This window comes from Lepus europaeus, chromosome 7 (genome assembly GCF_033115175.1).
Source record: "Lepus europaeus isolate LE1 chromosome 7, mLepTim1.pri, whole genome shotgun sequence".
Lineage (NCBI taxonomy): Eukaryota > Metazoa > Chordata > Mammalia > Lagomorpha > Leporidae > Lepus > Lepus europaeus.
The window spans coordinates 129,734,303-129,751,962 of NC_084833.1; the positions used below are offsets into that span (position 1 = coordinate 129,734,303).

A 17,660-nucleotide genomic window follows, 5' to 3' on the forward strand; every position below is an offset into this window, starting at 1 on the left:
CTGTATATAAAGATAATTGAAAATAAAAAAAACTGGTGTTAAATTGGGAATTGCATACAAAATTCATCAATTTAAAAAAAATATCATGTAGGATCTCTGTCTTTAATGTGCTGTACACTATTATTTAATGCTATAACTAGTACTCCAACAGTATTTTTTCACTTTGTGTTGTTATGTGGGGGCAAACTGTTGGAATCTTTACTTAATATATACTAAATTGATCTGTAAAAAAGAGAATTGAAAATGAATCTTGATGTGAATGGAAGGGGAGAGAGAGCGGGAAAGGGGAGGGTTGTGGGTGGGAGGGAAGTTATGGGGGGAGCCATTGTAATCCATAAGCTGTACTTTGGAAATTTATATCCATTAAATAAAAGTTAAAAAAAAAAGAAAGAAAACTGTCCAATACTTACTAAGGTGTGATTCCACCAAAGAATTCTTCCAGACAAATTGTATTTCAGGGACTTCTCACTGTAATCTTGCTATGTTTTGTGGAAGTTTGCCTAATAATACAGGTATTTCCCTTAAATACAGTCATAGGATTTTTTTTTCTTACTGTGAGTTGTCAGGTAACCACTGAGAGGTGATGTATGGTACATGACTTTTCTATTCATGTAGGTTTTCTCATTTCTGAATCTCATCATGTGAATTGATTAATGGCAGAAGAATTTTTTCACACTAATTAAATTGACATTTTACTGTATGAATTCTCTGGTGTTTGTTGATGTTTAATTTCTTGTTTTTTAAGATTTTTATTTATTTATTTGACACATAGAGCTACAGTGAGAGAGACAGAGAGAAAGGTCTTCCTTCTGTTGGTTCACTCTTCAAATGGCCGCAATATCCAGAGCTTCACTGATTTGAAGCCAGGAGCCAGGTGCGTCTTCCTGGTCTCCCATGTGGGTGCAGGGGCCAAGCACATGGGCTGTCTTCTACTGCTTTCCCAGGCCACAGTAGAGAGCTGGATTGGAAGAGGGGCAGCTGCGACTAGAACTGGCACCCATATGGGATGCCAGCATCACAGGAGGAGGATTAACCTATTGTTCCACAGCAACAGCCTGATGTTTAATTTCTGGCTATGGTCTTTTCAGATCTACTGCACTTGAAGGATATCACCTTTTTTGAATAGCATATTTATGCAAGCCTGAATTCCATGAAAATATACTTCCACATTCATTACACTCCTAAGAAACCCCTTGTGTGAATTCTGTGATGTATAATGATCGATTTCTGACAAATGGCTTTTTGTCACACTAATAATATTTCCGAACTTCTTCATTTTTTAATGATTTACTTTATTTATTTGAAAGAGTTACAGAGAGACAGAGAAGCAGAAAGAGGTTTTCCATCCACTGGTTCACTCCCTGGATGGATGCAATGGCTGGAGCTGCCACAATCCAAAGCCAGGAGTCAGGAGCTTCTTCTGCGTCTCCCACATGGGTGCAGGGCCATCTTCTACTGCTTTCCCAGTCCATAGCATAGAGTTGGATCAGAAGAGGAGCAGCCGGGATTACAACCAGTGCCCACATGGTATGTCATCACATCAGGCCAGGGCTTTAACCTACTGTGCCATAGTGCTGGTCCCAACCTTTCTTCCTTCTGGGAGTGCCTATTGTATGGGATGTAACTTCCAGCAAAAGGCTCTGTCACATGGTTATGTTAATTTTGGGAAAATTCCTTCACATTCATTATATTCTTAAATTCTCTCCCTTGTTTGAAATATATGTTATATGAGGTATTCTTTTTGACAAAAGGCTTTCCCACATTTATTACAAGATTTCCACCATGTAACAAATTCTCTGATGTTATATTGTGTGATTTTGGCACAGTTTTCCAACACTCATTCCATTCATAAGGGTTCTCCCCCATGTGAATTCTGATGTTTTATGAGGTGTTACTTATGGATAAAGGCTTTTCCATATGCATTATATCCAAAGTGTTTTCCCTCATATGAATTAGATGATGTGCAATGAGGGCTAAATTATGGGAAAAAGCTTTCCAAGTCATTATGCTCAAAAGGTTTCTGTTCATGTGAATTTTCTGATGCATTCTGAGATGTGTCTTATTGCCAAGGGCTTGTCTACAGTCATTGCATTCATGAAGTTTCTCCCCGGTATGAATTCTCTGGTGTGATATGAGCTATGATTTATAACATATGATTTATAACATATGATTTATAAAGGCTTTTCCACACTCATTAGATTCATAAGGTTTCTGCCCTGTGTGAATTCTGTTTTGATATGAGGTATAACTTATAGAAAAAGGCTTTTCCGCAGTCATTACATTTATAATATTATTTCGCCGTGTGAATCCTCTGATGCAATTCGAGTTGGAACTTAAAATCAAAAGTTTTTCCACAGTCATTACACTCATGAAGTTTCAACACTGTGTGCATGCTCTGGGGCATTATGAGGTTTGACTTATGTCCAAAGGATTTTCCAATCATTATATTCATAAGGTTTCTGCCCTGTGTGAATTCTCTGATGCACAATGAAGGTTGACTTACAGCTAAATGCTTTCCACAGTTATTACAATCATGAGTTTTTTACCCTTGTGAATTTTCTGCTGTGATTAGAGGTTTGTCTTTTGTCCAAAGGCTTTTCCAAAGTCCTTACATTCATGGGGTTTCTCCCCTGTGTGAATTCTCTAGTGTGATATGAGATGTGACTTTTATACAAAGGCTTTTCCTCAGTCATTACATTCATGAAGTTTCTGTCCTGTGATTTCGTTGATGTATCATGAGGCCTAACTTATAGCCAAAGGCTTTTCCACAGTCATTACATTTATGTGGTTTCTCCCCCGTGTGAATTTGCTGATGTATGATGAGGTCTGGCTTTTGTCCAAAGGCTTTTCCACAGTCACTACATTTATGAGGTTTCTGCCCCATGTGAATTCTCTGGTGTACGATGAAGGTGTGACTTTTGTGTAAAGGCTTTTCCACAGTCATTATATTCATGAGGTTTATGCCCTGTGTGAATTCTGGTGTAATATGAGGCATCACATTTGTTCAAAGGCTTTTCCACAGACATTACATTTATGAGGTTTCTCCCCTGTGTGAATTCCCTGATGTATGAGGAGGTGTGACTTTCTTCCAAAGGCTTTTCCACAGTCATTACATTTATGAGGTTTGTCCCCTGTGTGAATTCGCTGATGTATGAGGAGGTTTGACTTTCGTCCAAAGGCTTTTCCACAGTCATTACATTCAAAGGGTCTCTCCCCTGTGTGAATTCTCTGGTGCATTATGAGATCTGACTTTCGTCCAAAGGCTTTTCCACAGTCATTACATTCAAAGGGTCTCTCCCCTGTGTGAATTCTCTGGTGCATTATGAGATCTGACTTTCGTCCAAAGGCTTTTCCACAGTCATCACATTTATGAGGTTTCTGCCCCGTGTGAATTATCTGGTGTATGATGAGATGTGACTTTTGTGTAAAGGCTTTTCCACAGTCATTACATTTATGAGGTTTCTCCCCTGTGTGAATTTGCTGATGTTTCATGAGGTCTGACTTTCTTCCAAAGGCTTTTCCACAGTCATTACATTTATGAGGTTTCTCTCCTGTGTGAATTCTCTGGTGCATTACAAGGTTTGACTTTCGTCCAAAGGCTTTTCCACAGTCATTACATTCAAAGGGTCTCTCCCCTGTGTGACTTCTCTGGTGTACTATGAGGCATGACTTTTGTCCAAAGGCTTTTCCACAGTCATTACATTTATGAGGTTTCTCTCCTGTGTGAATTCTCTGGTGCATTACAAGGTTTGACTTTCGTCCAAAGGCTTTTCCACAGTCATTACATTCAAAGGGTCTCTCCCCTGTGTGACTTCTCTGGTGTACTATGAGGCATGACTTTTGTCCAAAGGCTTTTCCACAGTCATTACATTTATGAGGTTTCTGCCCTGTGTGAATTTTCTGATGTTTCATGAGGTCTGGCTTTTGTTCAAAGGCTTTTCCACAGTCATTACATTTATGAGGTTTCTCTCCTGTGTGAATTCTCTGGTGCATTACAAGGTTTGACTTTTGTCCAAAGGCTTTTCCACAGTCATTACATTCAAATGGTCTCGCCCCTGTGTGAATTCTCTGGTGTGCTATGAGGCATGACTTTCTTCCAAAGGCTTTTCCACAGTCATTGCATTTATGAAGCTTCTCCCCTGTGTGAATTTTCTGGTGTATGAGGAGGTCTGATTTTCTTCCAAAGGCTTTTCCACAGTCATTACATTCAAAGGGTCTCTCCCCTGTGTGAATTCTCTGGTGCATTACAAGGTTCGACTTTCGTCCAAAGGCTTTTCCACAGTCATTACATTTATGAGGTTTCTCTCCTATGTGAATTCTCTGGTGTATGAGGAGGTGTGACTTTCGTCCAAAGGCTTTTCCACAGTCATTACATTCAAAGGGTCTCTCCCCTGTGTGAATTCTCTGGTGCATTACAAGGTTCGACTTTCGTCCAAAGGCTTTTCCACAGTCATTACATTTATGGGGTTTCTCTCCTGTGTGAATTCTCTGGTGTATGAGGAGGTCTGACTTTCTTCCAAAGGCTTTTCCACAGTCATTACATTTATGAGGTTTCTTCCCTGTGTGAATTCTCTGGTGTACTATGAGGACTGACTTCCACAGAAAGCCTTTTCCACAATGAAGGCATTTATAAAGTTTCTCTTCTGTGTGACTTCGCTGATAGTTTATGAGGTGTGACTTTTGTCCAAAGGCTTTTTCACAGTCATTACATTCATAAGGTGAATTAAAACTGAGTGGTTTTCCGCAAAGTTTACATGTGTAGAGTTTTACCCTTGTATTTAGTCTGTCATTTATTGCAAGATATGACTGGTGAATGACAGGTTCAACATACCTAATGTACTTATAAAATTTCTTTCTTGTGTGATTTTGTTGATGCATATTGAGGTTAGAATTTTCATGGATAGCTTTTTCTATTTGAGTTACTTTTCCAAAAGTGACAGTTGATTTATTACAGTTTTCTGCCATATGAACCCTCTCAGATTTACAGAACACCTTTGTTGTGAAGACTTTTGCTTGTCCAGTGGGTCCAAATGGCTGTTTCATGATGTGGATATTGTCATGCTGAGCAAGAGGCTCACAGAACTGGAGAGAATTTCCAGGTATCTTAGTGTTATCAAATTTCTCTCCAACCTGTAGTTGATCAGGCCCACTGGGGGTATACACAGTGTGACATTTATTGCATTCCTCAGGCTTCAATCCTGAATAGGTTCTCTTTTCACTAATCAGTGTTGGAATATGGCTTGAATTTAAACTAAGTGTTTTTCTTAATTCAACTCTCTTGAGAGCTGATGTCTTGTTATTTTTCATAGAATCCTGATTCAGATTTTTGTCCTGACTTTCCTGGTTGATCCTAATCAGGTCATCCCTTTTCATGACCACTGAAATGAGAAAAAAAGCAATCATGTCATGGAATCACATGTAACTGTTTCTCCTGGCATACTCATGTAAAGGGAATGAAGTTACTTGTTATCCAAGTGGCATAAGATTTTCACAAAATCAGTATGAGTTACTTATTTATAACCATTATATGGTTTTTCTCCTTAATACATTAATATACCATGAGGTTTCTGAATGTTCAAACATGATCTTTTTTACTATGGTAATTTGTCAAGGATGGTGGAATGACATTTGTGCTATGATGTGTGGGATGCCTGCATCTCAAAACAGTGTCAGTTTGAGCCCTGGCTACTCTGCTTTCAGTACAGCTCTCTGCCTATGTAAACTGGAAGAAAGCAGATAATGGTTCATGTGCCTGGGAACCTGTGAGACACCAGGGAAGACTAGATGAATTCTAGTGTTTGGGCTTCAGACTAATTAGACCTAAGTATTGCAGGCATCTGGGAAGTGAGCTAATAGAGGACCTCTTTCTCTCTCTCTCTCCTCTCACTATCACTCTGCTTTTCACAAATATGAAATAACTATAAAACATTTTAAAGAATGGACAAATATTTAATAAAAATATTCACCCACTACCTAGCAACCATTTTTCCCTACCTTTTTTCTGCAGTTTATTTTTATAAAAATTGTGTGTTTTTTGCTTCTCTGATATTTCAACCATAAACATGAAAAAGTTTTACTGATCATTTACTTGCAGGTGGAGAAGAGTGAAATGTGCCTGTATTTTAAGCAGGACAATATTTAAGAAGTATGATTTGAATCTATGATTGTCTCATGTTCAGTCTTCCTAGGTAAACATCATTTGTGGGATTTTTCAAATGAAAAACTACTTTGTCTCTACTCTATGACAGCTTCCTCAAATTCCTAAGGACACCCAACACCTTTAGCTTCTCAGAAGTACAACAGGTACAGAAAAGTCTCAATATACCAAAACACTCCCAATCAGATTGAAGAATTTGTTTCTGCAAACCGGGATGTGCTCATCTTCTTTGAAAAGTGTTTTCTAGCTCATTCTGAAATCACCAGTGCTGGTTACCTCCTCTCAATTCTTTCTATAAACATCCCTGTGTGGTAATTTGAATTTTTGGAGGATTTAGATCTGTTGCCTCCTATTTTCACTGAAAGCTTCATTTCCTATGTTTTTCTTATCATTTTATTTGCTTATTTTTCAATGATACTGAAAAATAAGAGAGAAATCATACTTCAAACTCCACCCTTAAAGAAATCTGAGCCACTCAACATAAACCCATGATGAGGCTACTTGACCTTGGGTCTCAAAATCTCATTACTTTCTTGGTGAGTCTAAGATCACTTATTTTCATGTTTTATATAAGTTCATGCTTAGTTTATGATTTCCTTTTTTCAAAGATTTACTTTATTTATTTGAAAGCTAGAATTATAGAGAGAGATAGAGAGAAGCCTTCCATCTGCTGGTTCACTCCCCATATGGGCACAACAACCAATGCTGGGCTAAGATGAAGTTAGGAGCCAGGAGTTTCTTTCCTGTCTCCCACATGGGTACATGGGGCCAAGGATTTGGGCCAACCTCTGCTCTTTTCTCAGGTGCATTAGCAGAGAGCTGGATTAGAAGAGGACCAGCTGGGACTTGAGCTGGCACGCATATGCAGTGCTAGTGCTGCAGGCTGGAGCTTTAACACACTGCACCATGGTGTCATTCCTAGCTTCATAATTTCTGATGTCATAGCACAGAGGCTTACTCATGACCATCTTTTTTTAAGATTTATTTATTTATTTGAAAGTCAGAGTTACACAGAGAGAGGAGAGGCAAAGAGAGAGGTCTTCCATCTACTGGTTCAGTCCCCAGTTGGCTACAATGGCTGGAACTGCACCAATCTGAAGCCAGGAACCAGGAATTCTTCTGGGTCTCCCTCGGGTGCAGGGGTCCAAGGACTTGGACCATCTTCTACTACTTTCCCACGACATAGCAGAGAGCTGGATTGGAAGTGGAGCAACTGGGTCTCAAACTGGTGCCCATATGGGATGCCGGCACATCAGGCTAGGATGTTAATTCATTGCTCCACAGTGCTGGCCACATGACCATCTTTTAGCATTTACTTATTTACTTACTTGAGAGTCAGAGAGACAGAATGAGAGATAAAGACAGACTGAAACAGAGGTTTGCCAGCTATAAGCTCACTACTCAAATGTTTCCAACAGACTATAATTTTCTTATTTATTTGAGATGCACAGAGGAAAAAAAAAGAAAGAAACTTAAGAAAGAGAGAGTTCACATTTATTGATTCAGTCCTGAGAAAGTTCTATGCCTGGGCAAAATCATGAGTGGGAACTCAATCTGAGCAATGAGTTAGAATAAGTTTCCAGGGGCCAGCATTGTGGCATAGCACATAAAGCCACCACCTGCAGTGCCACTATCACTTATGAGCACAAGTTTAAGTCCTTGCTGCTCCACTTCTGATCCAGCACTCTGCTATGGCCTGGGAAAGCAGTAGAAAATGGCCCAAGTCCTTGGACCCCTGTACCCATGTGGGAGACCTGGAAGAAGCTCCTGGCTCCTGGCTTCAGATCAGTGCAGCTCCAGCCATGACAGCCAATTAGGAAATGAACCAGTGGATGGAAGACCTCTCTCTCTCTTTCTCTCTCTGCCTCTCCTTCTTCTCTCTCCCTGACTTTTGAATAAATAAATAAATAAATCTTTAAAATAACAGAAACATTAATCTTAAAAAAATAAGTTTCTGTATGTTGCCTAATTAACAAGCACTGAAGGAACTAATAAGTGCATGAGGAAAAGGTATGAAAGTGTGGAGAAGGAGAAGGAGAAGTTAGAATTGGGGGAATGTATCAAACCTAGATAAAAGCCTTAGTAACATCAGAAAATGACTGGATTTTTTTTAATCAAAGAACATCTTCACTAACAACAAAAGTTAGAAAGATACTCTAAATGCCTGTGTCTGATGCACAAAACCAGCTATTATCAGGAGTAAGGCTTGAGAAAAATTCATGGAAAGAACACCAGTCAACATCTGCACACTTTCTGCCTTGGCCTCCCTGTCCCTTATGTGCAGACTGACCTGAAAGGCTCTGATTCAGGCATTCTTCCACCATCCATGGCTCTGCTCCTCGCTCCAACTTGAAGATCAAGTCAGGTTTGGTAGTACAGTGCCCTATTAATGGAAACAATATAAGACTATGAAATCACTATCCTGGGCTATTTAAAGGGCTACAGCTTGGCCCAGGAGCTATGCAACAAATGTTCCAATTTGAATCTTTTGTAAGATGGTAGATATCAGATTATTCGTGGACTCAAATTCTATACCTGCCCAACATTAAACATTATAAAGTGTTCCCTTAGTTGTCAGATAGCAATAAAATGTTATCTCTGGGCATGTGATGGGTGTCACTCACCCAAGGAGAACAGGCTGCTGTAGATCTCCAGCATCACATCTCTGTACAGGATTTTCTGAGCATTGTTCATTTTCTGCCATTCCTCCCATGTAAAGTACACAGCAAGGTCTTCAAATGCTATCATCACCTATAATATTACACTTCCAGTCAACATGTTAACTCTGTCACAAAATAAACACTGACAGTTTTGTGGATATGAAGGAAAAAAGGAAGGATATGGTTTCACATTAGACTTGTTGAGTGTTTAGAAAGCCACACAGAGCATTCAACAGATCAAACCCATGATCTACAGGCTGTGAGAAATGCCCAAGCTGGAGGGAAACAGGAGGTTCAAATCACAAAGGCCACATCTGTCAAGAGGAATTGCACAGCAGGCTAAAAGAGGGGCAATATTGACTGTTGAATGGGCAATGTTAAGGAGAAGTATGTAGAAGCATTGAGAAAAAAAGGAAAGAAACCATCAGTGAAACTATGATGGGAATGAACAGAAAATAATTTCCAGGAAAGCACCATGCATATCATTTCCAATATGTCAGGGAAAAATATATTAAAAGATGGGGCAGATATTTTGCTTAGTGTTTATGATGCCACCTCAGAGTGTCTATGTTTGATTTCTAATGCCAACTCTAGTTTTTAGCCCCCAGATAATGAAGACCTGGGGAAGCAGTGGTGATGTCACCAATGAAGGAGGCCTAGATTCCATTCCTCAATCCTGGCTTCAGTCCTGCCCCACCTCTGTTTGCTGTGGTTATCTAGGAAGTGAATTAATGTGTCAAAGCTCTCTATCTCTCAGTCCATCAACTTTTTTCTCTATCAAGCTAATAATATTTTTAAGTAAGAGAGAAAATACAGGTAAGACAAAGAATACAAATTAGCTTTTGCCCTTGTCTACGATTATTCTACTGATAAACAATTGAAATTACATTATACCTAATTAAAGTGAAAGCAATGGAAATACTTGCCCAAAACATTGAAATGATAAACATTTGTAATAACATTATACCTAATTAAAGTGAAAGCAATGGAAATACTTGCCCAAAACATTCAAATGATAAACATTTGTAATAACATCATACATAATTAAAGTGAAAGCAATGGAATTATTTGCCCAAAAAGAGAACCTGGGATTGTCTGCAGTACAATCTGCATTTGTGACTCACTGAGAAAAGTGCTTAGAAATTTGTTTAATAACCTGCAAAAGTCACCAGAATTGTGATCCAGCAGGATAAGCCTCCACCATCAATACTGGCATCCCATGTAAACAGGATTTGAGTCATTGCTGCTCTTCTTCCAATCCAATTCCCTGCGAATCTGACTGAAAGAGCAGTGAAAATGGCCTGAGTATTTGGACCCTTCCATCAGTTTGGGAGACCCATGGAGTTTCAGGCTCCTGGCTTTGGCCTGGTCCAGTCCCAGCCATTGTGGGCATTTGGGGAATTAAATAGTAGATAGAAGATATCTCCTTTTGTCTCTATGTCCCTCCCAATCTCTGTAAATCTGCTTTTCAAATAAATAATCTTAAAAAATAAATTAGCCTCTAGTAGATTATTTTCTCCACACATTCCTTATCCTATTCAAGAATCCAATTCAGCTTCTCAAAGGTATTAAGGACTCCACTACTCTAACAATTCAAAACCAAACATAACTGATTTGTGTTTTAGCACTAGATAACTCTTCTTCTTTCAGAATACTAAGTGTTTACTTCATAGGTAGCACTAAAACACTGCTCAGTACATCATCTATGTGTAGACTGTTTCAGACAACATGACCCCAAAAATGTAGCATATTGTGCTTAGTTTCAACTCAATTCATGTAACAAATATATATTTTGCTATAGCAACAGAAAGACAAGAGACCAAACTGCATTATTATAGATGACAGTAATGTTTCATAATCATGCCAAATTCATAATTCATTTCTGTGTATTCCATGAGAACAAATTTTATGTTTATTTTTATATTTTAAAAATTTTAAAGATTTATTTATTTATTTGAAAGTCAGAGTTACACAGAGAGAGGAGAGGCAGAGAGACAGAGAGAGAGGTCTTCCATCTGCTGGTTCAGTCCCCAATTGGCTGCAATGGCTGGAACTGCAATAATCTGAAGCCACAAACCAGGAGTTCTTCTGGGTCTCCCACATGGGTGAAGGGGCGCAAGGACCTGGGACATCTTCCACTGCTTTCCCAGGCCATAGTAGAGAACTGGAGCAGAAGTAGAGCAGCCAGGTCTCAAACCGGTGCCCATATGGAATGCTAATGCTTTAGATCAGGGCATTAACCCACTGAGCCACAGAGCTGGCCCCATATTTTCCATTTTAATTAACTAGTATACTGGGACCGGTACTGTGGCATAGCAGGTAAAGCCACTGCCTTCAGCGCTGGCATCCCATATTGGTGCCAGTTCAAGTCCCAGTGGCTTCACTTCCAATCCAGCTCTCTACTGTGGCCTGGGAATTCAGTAGAAGATGGCCTAAGTCCTTGGGCTCCTGAACCCATGTGGGAGACCCAGAAGCTCTTCACTTCTAGCTTTGGATCAGTGCAACTTTGGCCATTGTGGCAAACTGGGGAGTGAACCAGCAGCAGATGGAAGACTCTCTCTCTCTCTCCCTCTGCCACTCTGTAACTCTGACTTTCAAATAAATAAAAAAAATCTAAAAAAATAAGTAAACTAACATTAAACACCTAAAATGAGTACTGACAAGCTGGGGAATAATTAAAAAAAATCACTTAGAGGTGATATATTAATTTTCTTTCCTCTTAGAAACATGGAGAGGACCCAGAATCATACCTGAGAGAAAAGGTGAATGGCAGGAGTTCAAAGAAAACTCTGGAGGCCAACGTTGTGGCATAATGGGTAAAGCTGCTGCCTGCAGTGCCAGTATTCCATGTGGGTGCTGGCTCAAGTCCTGCCTGCTCAATGTACAATCTAGCTTTCTGCTATGTCTGGAGAAAGCAGTGGAACATGGTCCAAGTCCTTGGGCCACTGCAACTGCATGGGAGACCCAGAAGCTCTTGGGTCTTGGCTTTGGTTCAGCTCAGCTCTGGCCTTTGCAGTAATTTGGAGGGTGAGCCAGCAGATAGAAGACTTTCTCTCTATCTCTACAACTCTTTCAATAAATAAATGAAATCTTAAAAAAAAACCCTCTGGTTTCCTTCTGCACTGAACAGTGGGAAAAAACCAATATAATAGAATTAATAAAGAATAATAAATACATTAAGCAAGAAAACATCAGCTTCACTGTGGAAGAATAAGCCTGTAAAAATGGAAATACATAGGAAAATGCACCCACCTATATTAAGTGGCAGAGATTAAACAGAAGTTATCATTATCTACAAATTTTGTAAAATAATAGTGTAAAAGTAAAAAGAAATGTTAAGAGTGTTCAAATAAATGAGGTTGTCAGAGATAAACATTATGCTGTTATTAAAGTTTATACTAAAGAAAGTTAACACATACACATAATACACAAACACATATTTAATGCAGTGCACTTTACCAGTAATGATTCTAAATAGACCTTTTCCCTGCATTCATCCCTTCACAAAACCTTGGATTGGGGCTGGCACTGTGGCCTAGCGAGTAAAACTGCCGCCTGCAGACTGGCATCCCATTTGGGCACTGGATTGATTCCCAGCTGCTCCACTACTGATCCAGCTTTCTGCTATGGCCTGGGAAAGCAGTAGAAGATGGCCCAAGTCCTTGGGCACTTTACCCATGTGGGAGACCCAGAAGAAGCTCCTGGATCCCGGCTTTGGATTGGCACAACCCTGGTCATTGCAGCCAACTGGGAAGTGAACCAGCAGGTGGAAGAGCTTGCTCTCTCTCTCTCTCCGCCTCTCCCTCTCTGTGTGTAACTCTTTCAAATAAATAAATAAATCTTTTTTAAAAATACCCTGAATTTCACCATTTCACTTGATTTACCCCATGAGATACCAGTAAATGTGATAGAAATAGACAATTTTTAAAGAATTTATTTATTTGAAAGAGTTACACAAAGAGAGGAGAGGCAGAGAAAAAAAGAGAGAGAGAGAGGGAGGGAGGAAGGGAGGGAGGGAGGGAGGGAGAAAGAGGGCTTCAAACCACAGATTCACTCCCCAGATGGCTGCAATGGCTGGAGCTGTGTAGATCCAAAGATATGAGCCAGAAGCTTCTTCCAGGTCTCCCACAAGGGAGCAGGGGCCAAAGGACTTGGGCCATCTTCTACCGTTTTCCCAGCCCATAGCAAAGAGCTGGATCAGAAGTGGAGCAGCCAAGTCATGAGCTGACACCCATATGCAGGCAGTGTCTTTACCTGCTATGCCACAGAACCAGCCCCAGAAATAGAAAATTTGCAAAGCATTTGCCTTCTTAGATTTTCTTTTTCTGACAGTTATCTTCTGAAAAACCCTGGGGCCTCCCTGTTGAAGAGATAGTATGTAGGCTGGTGCCGTGGCTCACTAGGCTAATCCTCCACCTGCAGCACTGGTACCCCAGGTTCTAGTCCTGGTTTGGGCACCAGTTCTGAACGAGTTGCTCCTATTCCAGTCCAGCTCTGGCTGTGGCCTGGGAAGGCAGTGGAGGATGGCCCAAGTGCTTGGGCCCTGCACCCACATGGGAGACCAGGAGGAAGCACCTGGCTCCTAGCTTTGGATCAGCACAGCATGATGGCCATAGTGGCCATTTATGGGGTAAACCAATGGCAGGAAGACCTTTCTCTCCATCTCTGTCACTAACTCTGTCAAAAAAAATAGAGATAATATGTAGCCAAGATTCATCACAAACCCCAGGCACTTAAGTGAAGCCTCAATCAGTTCCCCAAATGACAAAACTCTCATTTCTGTTCCTTGACTGATCATAGGAACTGCCCAGCTGAGTGCAGCCCATAACACAGAGTCAGAACTGCAAATAAAATGGCTATTTGTTAAGCCATTGTGTTTTCTGAGTTGTCCTACATCAAATGCTGATATATATCAGTAAGTATGGCAGAAAGTTGAATTACATGCGAACTACAATGCATACAACTTCAAAATTTCATTTAGAAGTTCCCATAAAACAGGCCAGCATTGCCACATTGCAAGTAATCCTGCCGTCTGCAATACAAGCACCCCATATGAGCACTGGTTCATGTTCTGGCTGTTCTGCTTTTGATCCAGCTTCCTGCTGATGGCCTGAGAAAAGCAATGGAAGATGATCCAAATACTTGGGCAAATGCTACCAATGTGGGAGATCCAGATGAAAGTATTGGTTCCTGGCCTCATTCTGTCCTGGCCCTGCTCAATGTGGCCATCTGTGATGTGAATAAGCAGAAGGAAGATCTCTCTGGGTCTTTCCTCTATATACAATATTTTCAAATTTATTTTTTAAAACTTAGAAAAAAGCTCCTATAAACACAATCTTTGCCTATCAATTAGAACTTAGAAAAGCTGGGGGGCGGAGCCAAGATGGCAGATAGTGAGGACGTGCGCCATAGTTTGGGAAAATAAAGTTTCATAAAAGTGGAATTACTGTAGCCTCAGGAAAAGATTCAAGAAAAAAACTGCAGAGGAAACACTTCCGGATCTAGTGGATGTGACACAGAGGACCTACAGGCAGCCCACCGTGTGGAAACCCAACTGCGGGAGATCAGCCTCAGAATCTCCCCAGCACAGGAACCAACGGGAGCCTCAGGAAAAGATTCAAGAAAAAAACTGCAGAGGAAACACTTCTGGATCTAGTGGATGTGACACAGAGGACCAACAAGGAGCCCACCGCGTGGAAATCCAACCTTGGGAGACGAGCCTCAGAAACTCCCCAGCGCAGGAACCAAGGGGAGGTAAGACAAAAGCCCCAGAAACATGAGACATTAGTGGGGAAAGGCAGAGCCCCCTCCCTTCACTTAAGCAAAACAGAGAGCAGGCACCATTTTACATATGTAAAGCGTCAATGAGTACACAAACACAGTAACTTTGGGTCTAAGGTGAAACTTGAGAACACATTGAAGGCTGCATAAACTCTATGTGTGGTCCCAGGGGTAGTTCAAACGAATACTCACAGGGGCCAGATTTCAACTGCCCTCAATTCCACTCAGCCATTTGGAATTAATTCCCAAATGAGTCAAAGAGAGAGAGAGAGAGAGAGAGAGAGAGAGAGAGAGAGAGAGAGAGATCCTGCAAGGAGCAAGGTGAGTCACTTTTTGCACAGCCTTAAACCTGAAGAATCAAGCAGAGCTCTCTGGCCACACCCACCACAGCCTCTAAGGATCCATCAAAGCAGACAGCCCACTTAGAGGCATAGTATAACGAGAAAAAAATCACCACAGCAAAACAACAACAACAAAAAAAAGACATAAATTATCTCCAACATGCCAAACAACAAACATAGAAGCCGAGGTAACAAGAGCAAGGAAGACACTATGATGCCCCCAAAGGAGCAAGACACCCCAATCCAAGATTATGAAGATGAAGAGATAGAGGAAATGCAAGAAGCGGATCTCAAAAAACTGATAAGAACATTAAGAAGTTTTCAAAAACAAATTCTTGAACTACAGAAATCCTTAATGGACAAGATAGAAAATCTCTCCTGTGAAATTGAAATATTAAGGAGGAATCAAAATGAAATGAAACAACTAGTAGAACATGAAACTGTGATAGTGACAAGAAACCATAATGAAATGAAAAACTCAATAGATCAAATGACAAACACATTAGAAAGCCTTAAAAACAGAATGGGTGAAGCAGAAGAGAGAATATTGGAATTAGAAGACAGAGAACAGGAAAGGAAACAATCAAATCAAAGAAAAGAAGAAGAAATCAGAAATCTAAAAAATACTGTCAGGAATCTACAGGATACTATCAACAAACCCAACATTTGGGTTCTAGGAGTTCCTGAAGGCATGGAGAGGGAGAAAGGATTAGAAGGCCTTTTTAGTGAGATACTAGCAAAAAATTTCCCAGGTTTGGAGAAGGACAGAGACATCCTAGTACAGGAAGCTAATAGAACCCCTAATAAACTTGACCAAAAGAGATCCTCACCACGACACGTCGTAATCAAACTCACCACAGTGAAACATAAAGAAAAGATCCTAAAATGTGCAAGAGAGAAACGCCAGATTACTCTCAGAGGATCTCCAATTAGACTCACAGCTGACTTCTCATCAGAAACCCTACAAGCTAGGAGAGAATGGCGAGATATAGCCTAGGTACTAAGAGAGAAAAACTGCCAGCCCAGAATATTATATCCTGAAAAGCTCTCATTTATGAATGAAGGTGAAATAAAGACCTTTCACAGCAAACAGAAATTGAAAGAATTCGACGCCACTCGTCCAGCCCTGCAAAAGATGCTTAAGGATGTGTTACATACAGAAACACAGAAACACGGTCACCAATATGAAAGAAGGTAAAGGAAGGAAACCTCACAGCAAAAGATCACAGGAGTCTCAAACCATATATTAGAAAATATCTTTGGCAAATGACAGGGCAAAGTTACTCCTTCTCAATAGTTTCATTGAATGTTAATGGCTTGAACTGTCCAGTTAAAAGACACCGATTGGCTGATTGGGTAAAGGAACAAAACCCATCTTTTTGCTGCTTACAAGAAAATCATCTTTCCAACAATGATCCATACAGGCTGAAAGTGAAAGGCTGGAAAAAGATATACCATGCCAAAAGAAATGAAAAAAGAGCGGGCGTAGCCATCTTAGTATCGGACAACATAAACTTTACCACAAAAACTGTTAGGAGAGACAAAGAGGGGCACTATTTAACGATTAAGGTATCCATTCAACAGGAAGATATAACGATTATCAATGTATATGCACCTAATTACAGGGCACCAGCTTATTTAAAAGACTTGTTAAGGGACTTAAAGGGAGACTTAGACACCAATACAATGGTACTGGGGGACTTCAATACTCCACTCTCAGAAATAGACAGATCAACAGGACAGAAGATCAACAAGGAGACAGTAGATTTAAATGACACTATAGCCCAAATGGATCTAACGGATATCTACACAACATTTCATCCTACATCTAAAGAATTTACATTCTTCTCAGCAGTACATGGAACCTTCTCTAGGATTGACCACATGCTACGCCATAAAGCAAGTCTCAGCAAATTCAAAAGAATTAGAATCATACCATGCAGCTTCTCACACCATAAAGGTATGAAATTGGAAATTAGCAACTCGGGAATCCCTAGAGCACGTGCAAACACACGGAGATTGATCAACATGCTCCTGAATGAACAATGGGTCATAGAAGAAATTAAAAGAGAAATCAATAAATTTCTGGAAGTAAATGAGGATAACAGCACAACATACCAAAACCTATGGGATACAACAAAAGCAGTGTTAAGAGGAAAGTTTATATCAATAGGTGCCTACATCAAGAAGTTGGAAAGGCACCAAATAGATGAACTTTCAAGTCATCTCAAGGATCTAGAAAATCTGCAGCAAACCAAACCCAAACCCAGTAGGAGAAGAGAAATAATTAAAAGAAGAAATCAACAGGATTGAATCCAAAAAAAACATTACAAAAAATCAGCCAAATGAGGAGCTGGCTTTTTGAAAAAATAAACAAAATTGACACCCCATTGGCCCAACTAACTAAAAAAGAAGAGAAAAGACCCAAATCAATACAATCAGAGATGAAAAGGGAAACGTAACAACAGACACCACAGAAATAAAAAGAATCATCAGAAATTACTACAAGGACTTGTATGCCAGCAAACAGGGAAATCTATCAGAAATGGACAGATTCTTGCACACATACAACCTACCGAAATTGAGCCAGGAAGACATAGAAAACCTAAACAGACCAATAACTGACACAGAAATTGAAACAGTAATAAATGCCCTCCCAACAAAGAAAAGCCCAGGACCAGATGGATTCACGGCTGAGTTCTACCAGACATTTAGAGAAGA

General features: G+C 40.1%; 1 protein-coding gene across 1 annotated transcript; it reads right to left on the reverse strand.

Moving 5' to 3' along the window:
- Positions 1-2,994: 2,994 nt before the first annotated feature.
- On the reverse strand, positions 2,995-11,628 carry LOC133764033 (zinc finger protein 260-like). Its single transcript, XM_062197675.1, has 4 exons — positions 11,568-11,628; positions 8,448-8,540; positions 4,924-5,198; positions 2,995-4,806 (listed from the first exon to the last, which is right to left on the reverse strand). Exons 1-4 carry the CDS (start codon positions 11,626-11,628, stop codon positions 2,995-2,997), a joined length of 2,241 nt encoding a protein of 746 aa, XP_062053659.1.
- Positions 11,629-17,660: the final 6,032 nt, after the last annotated feature.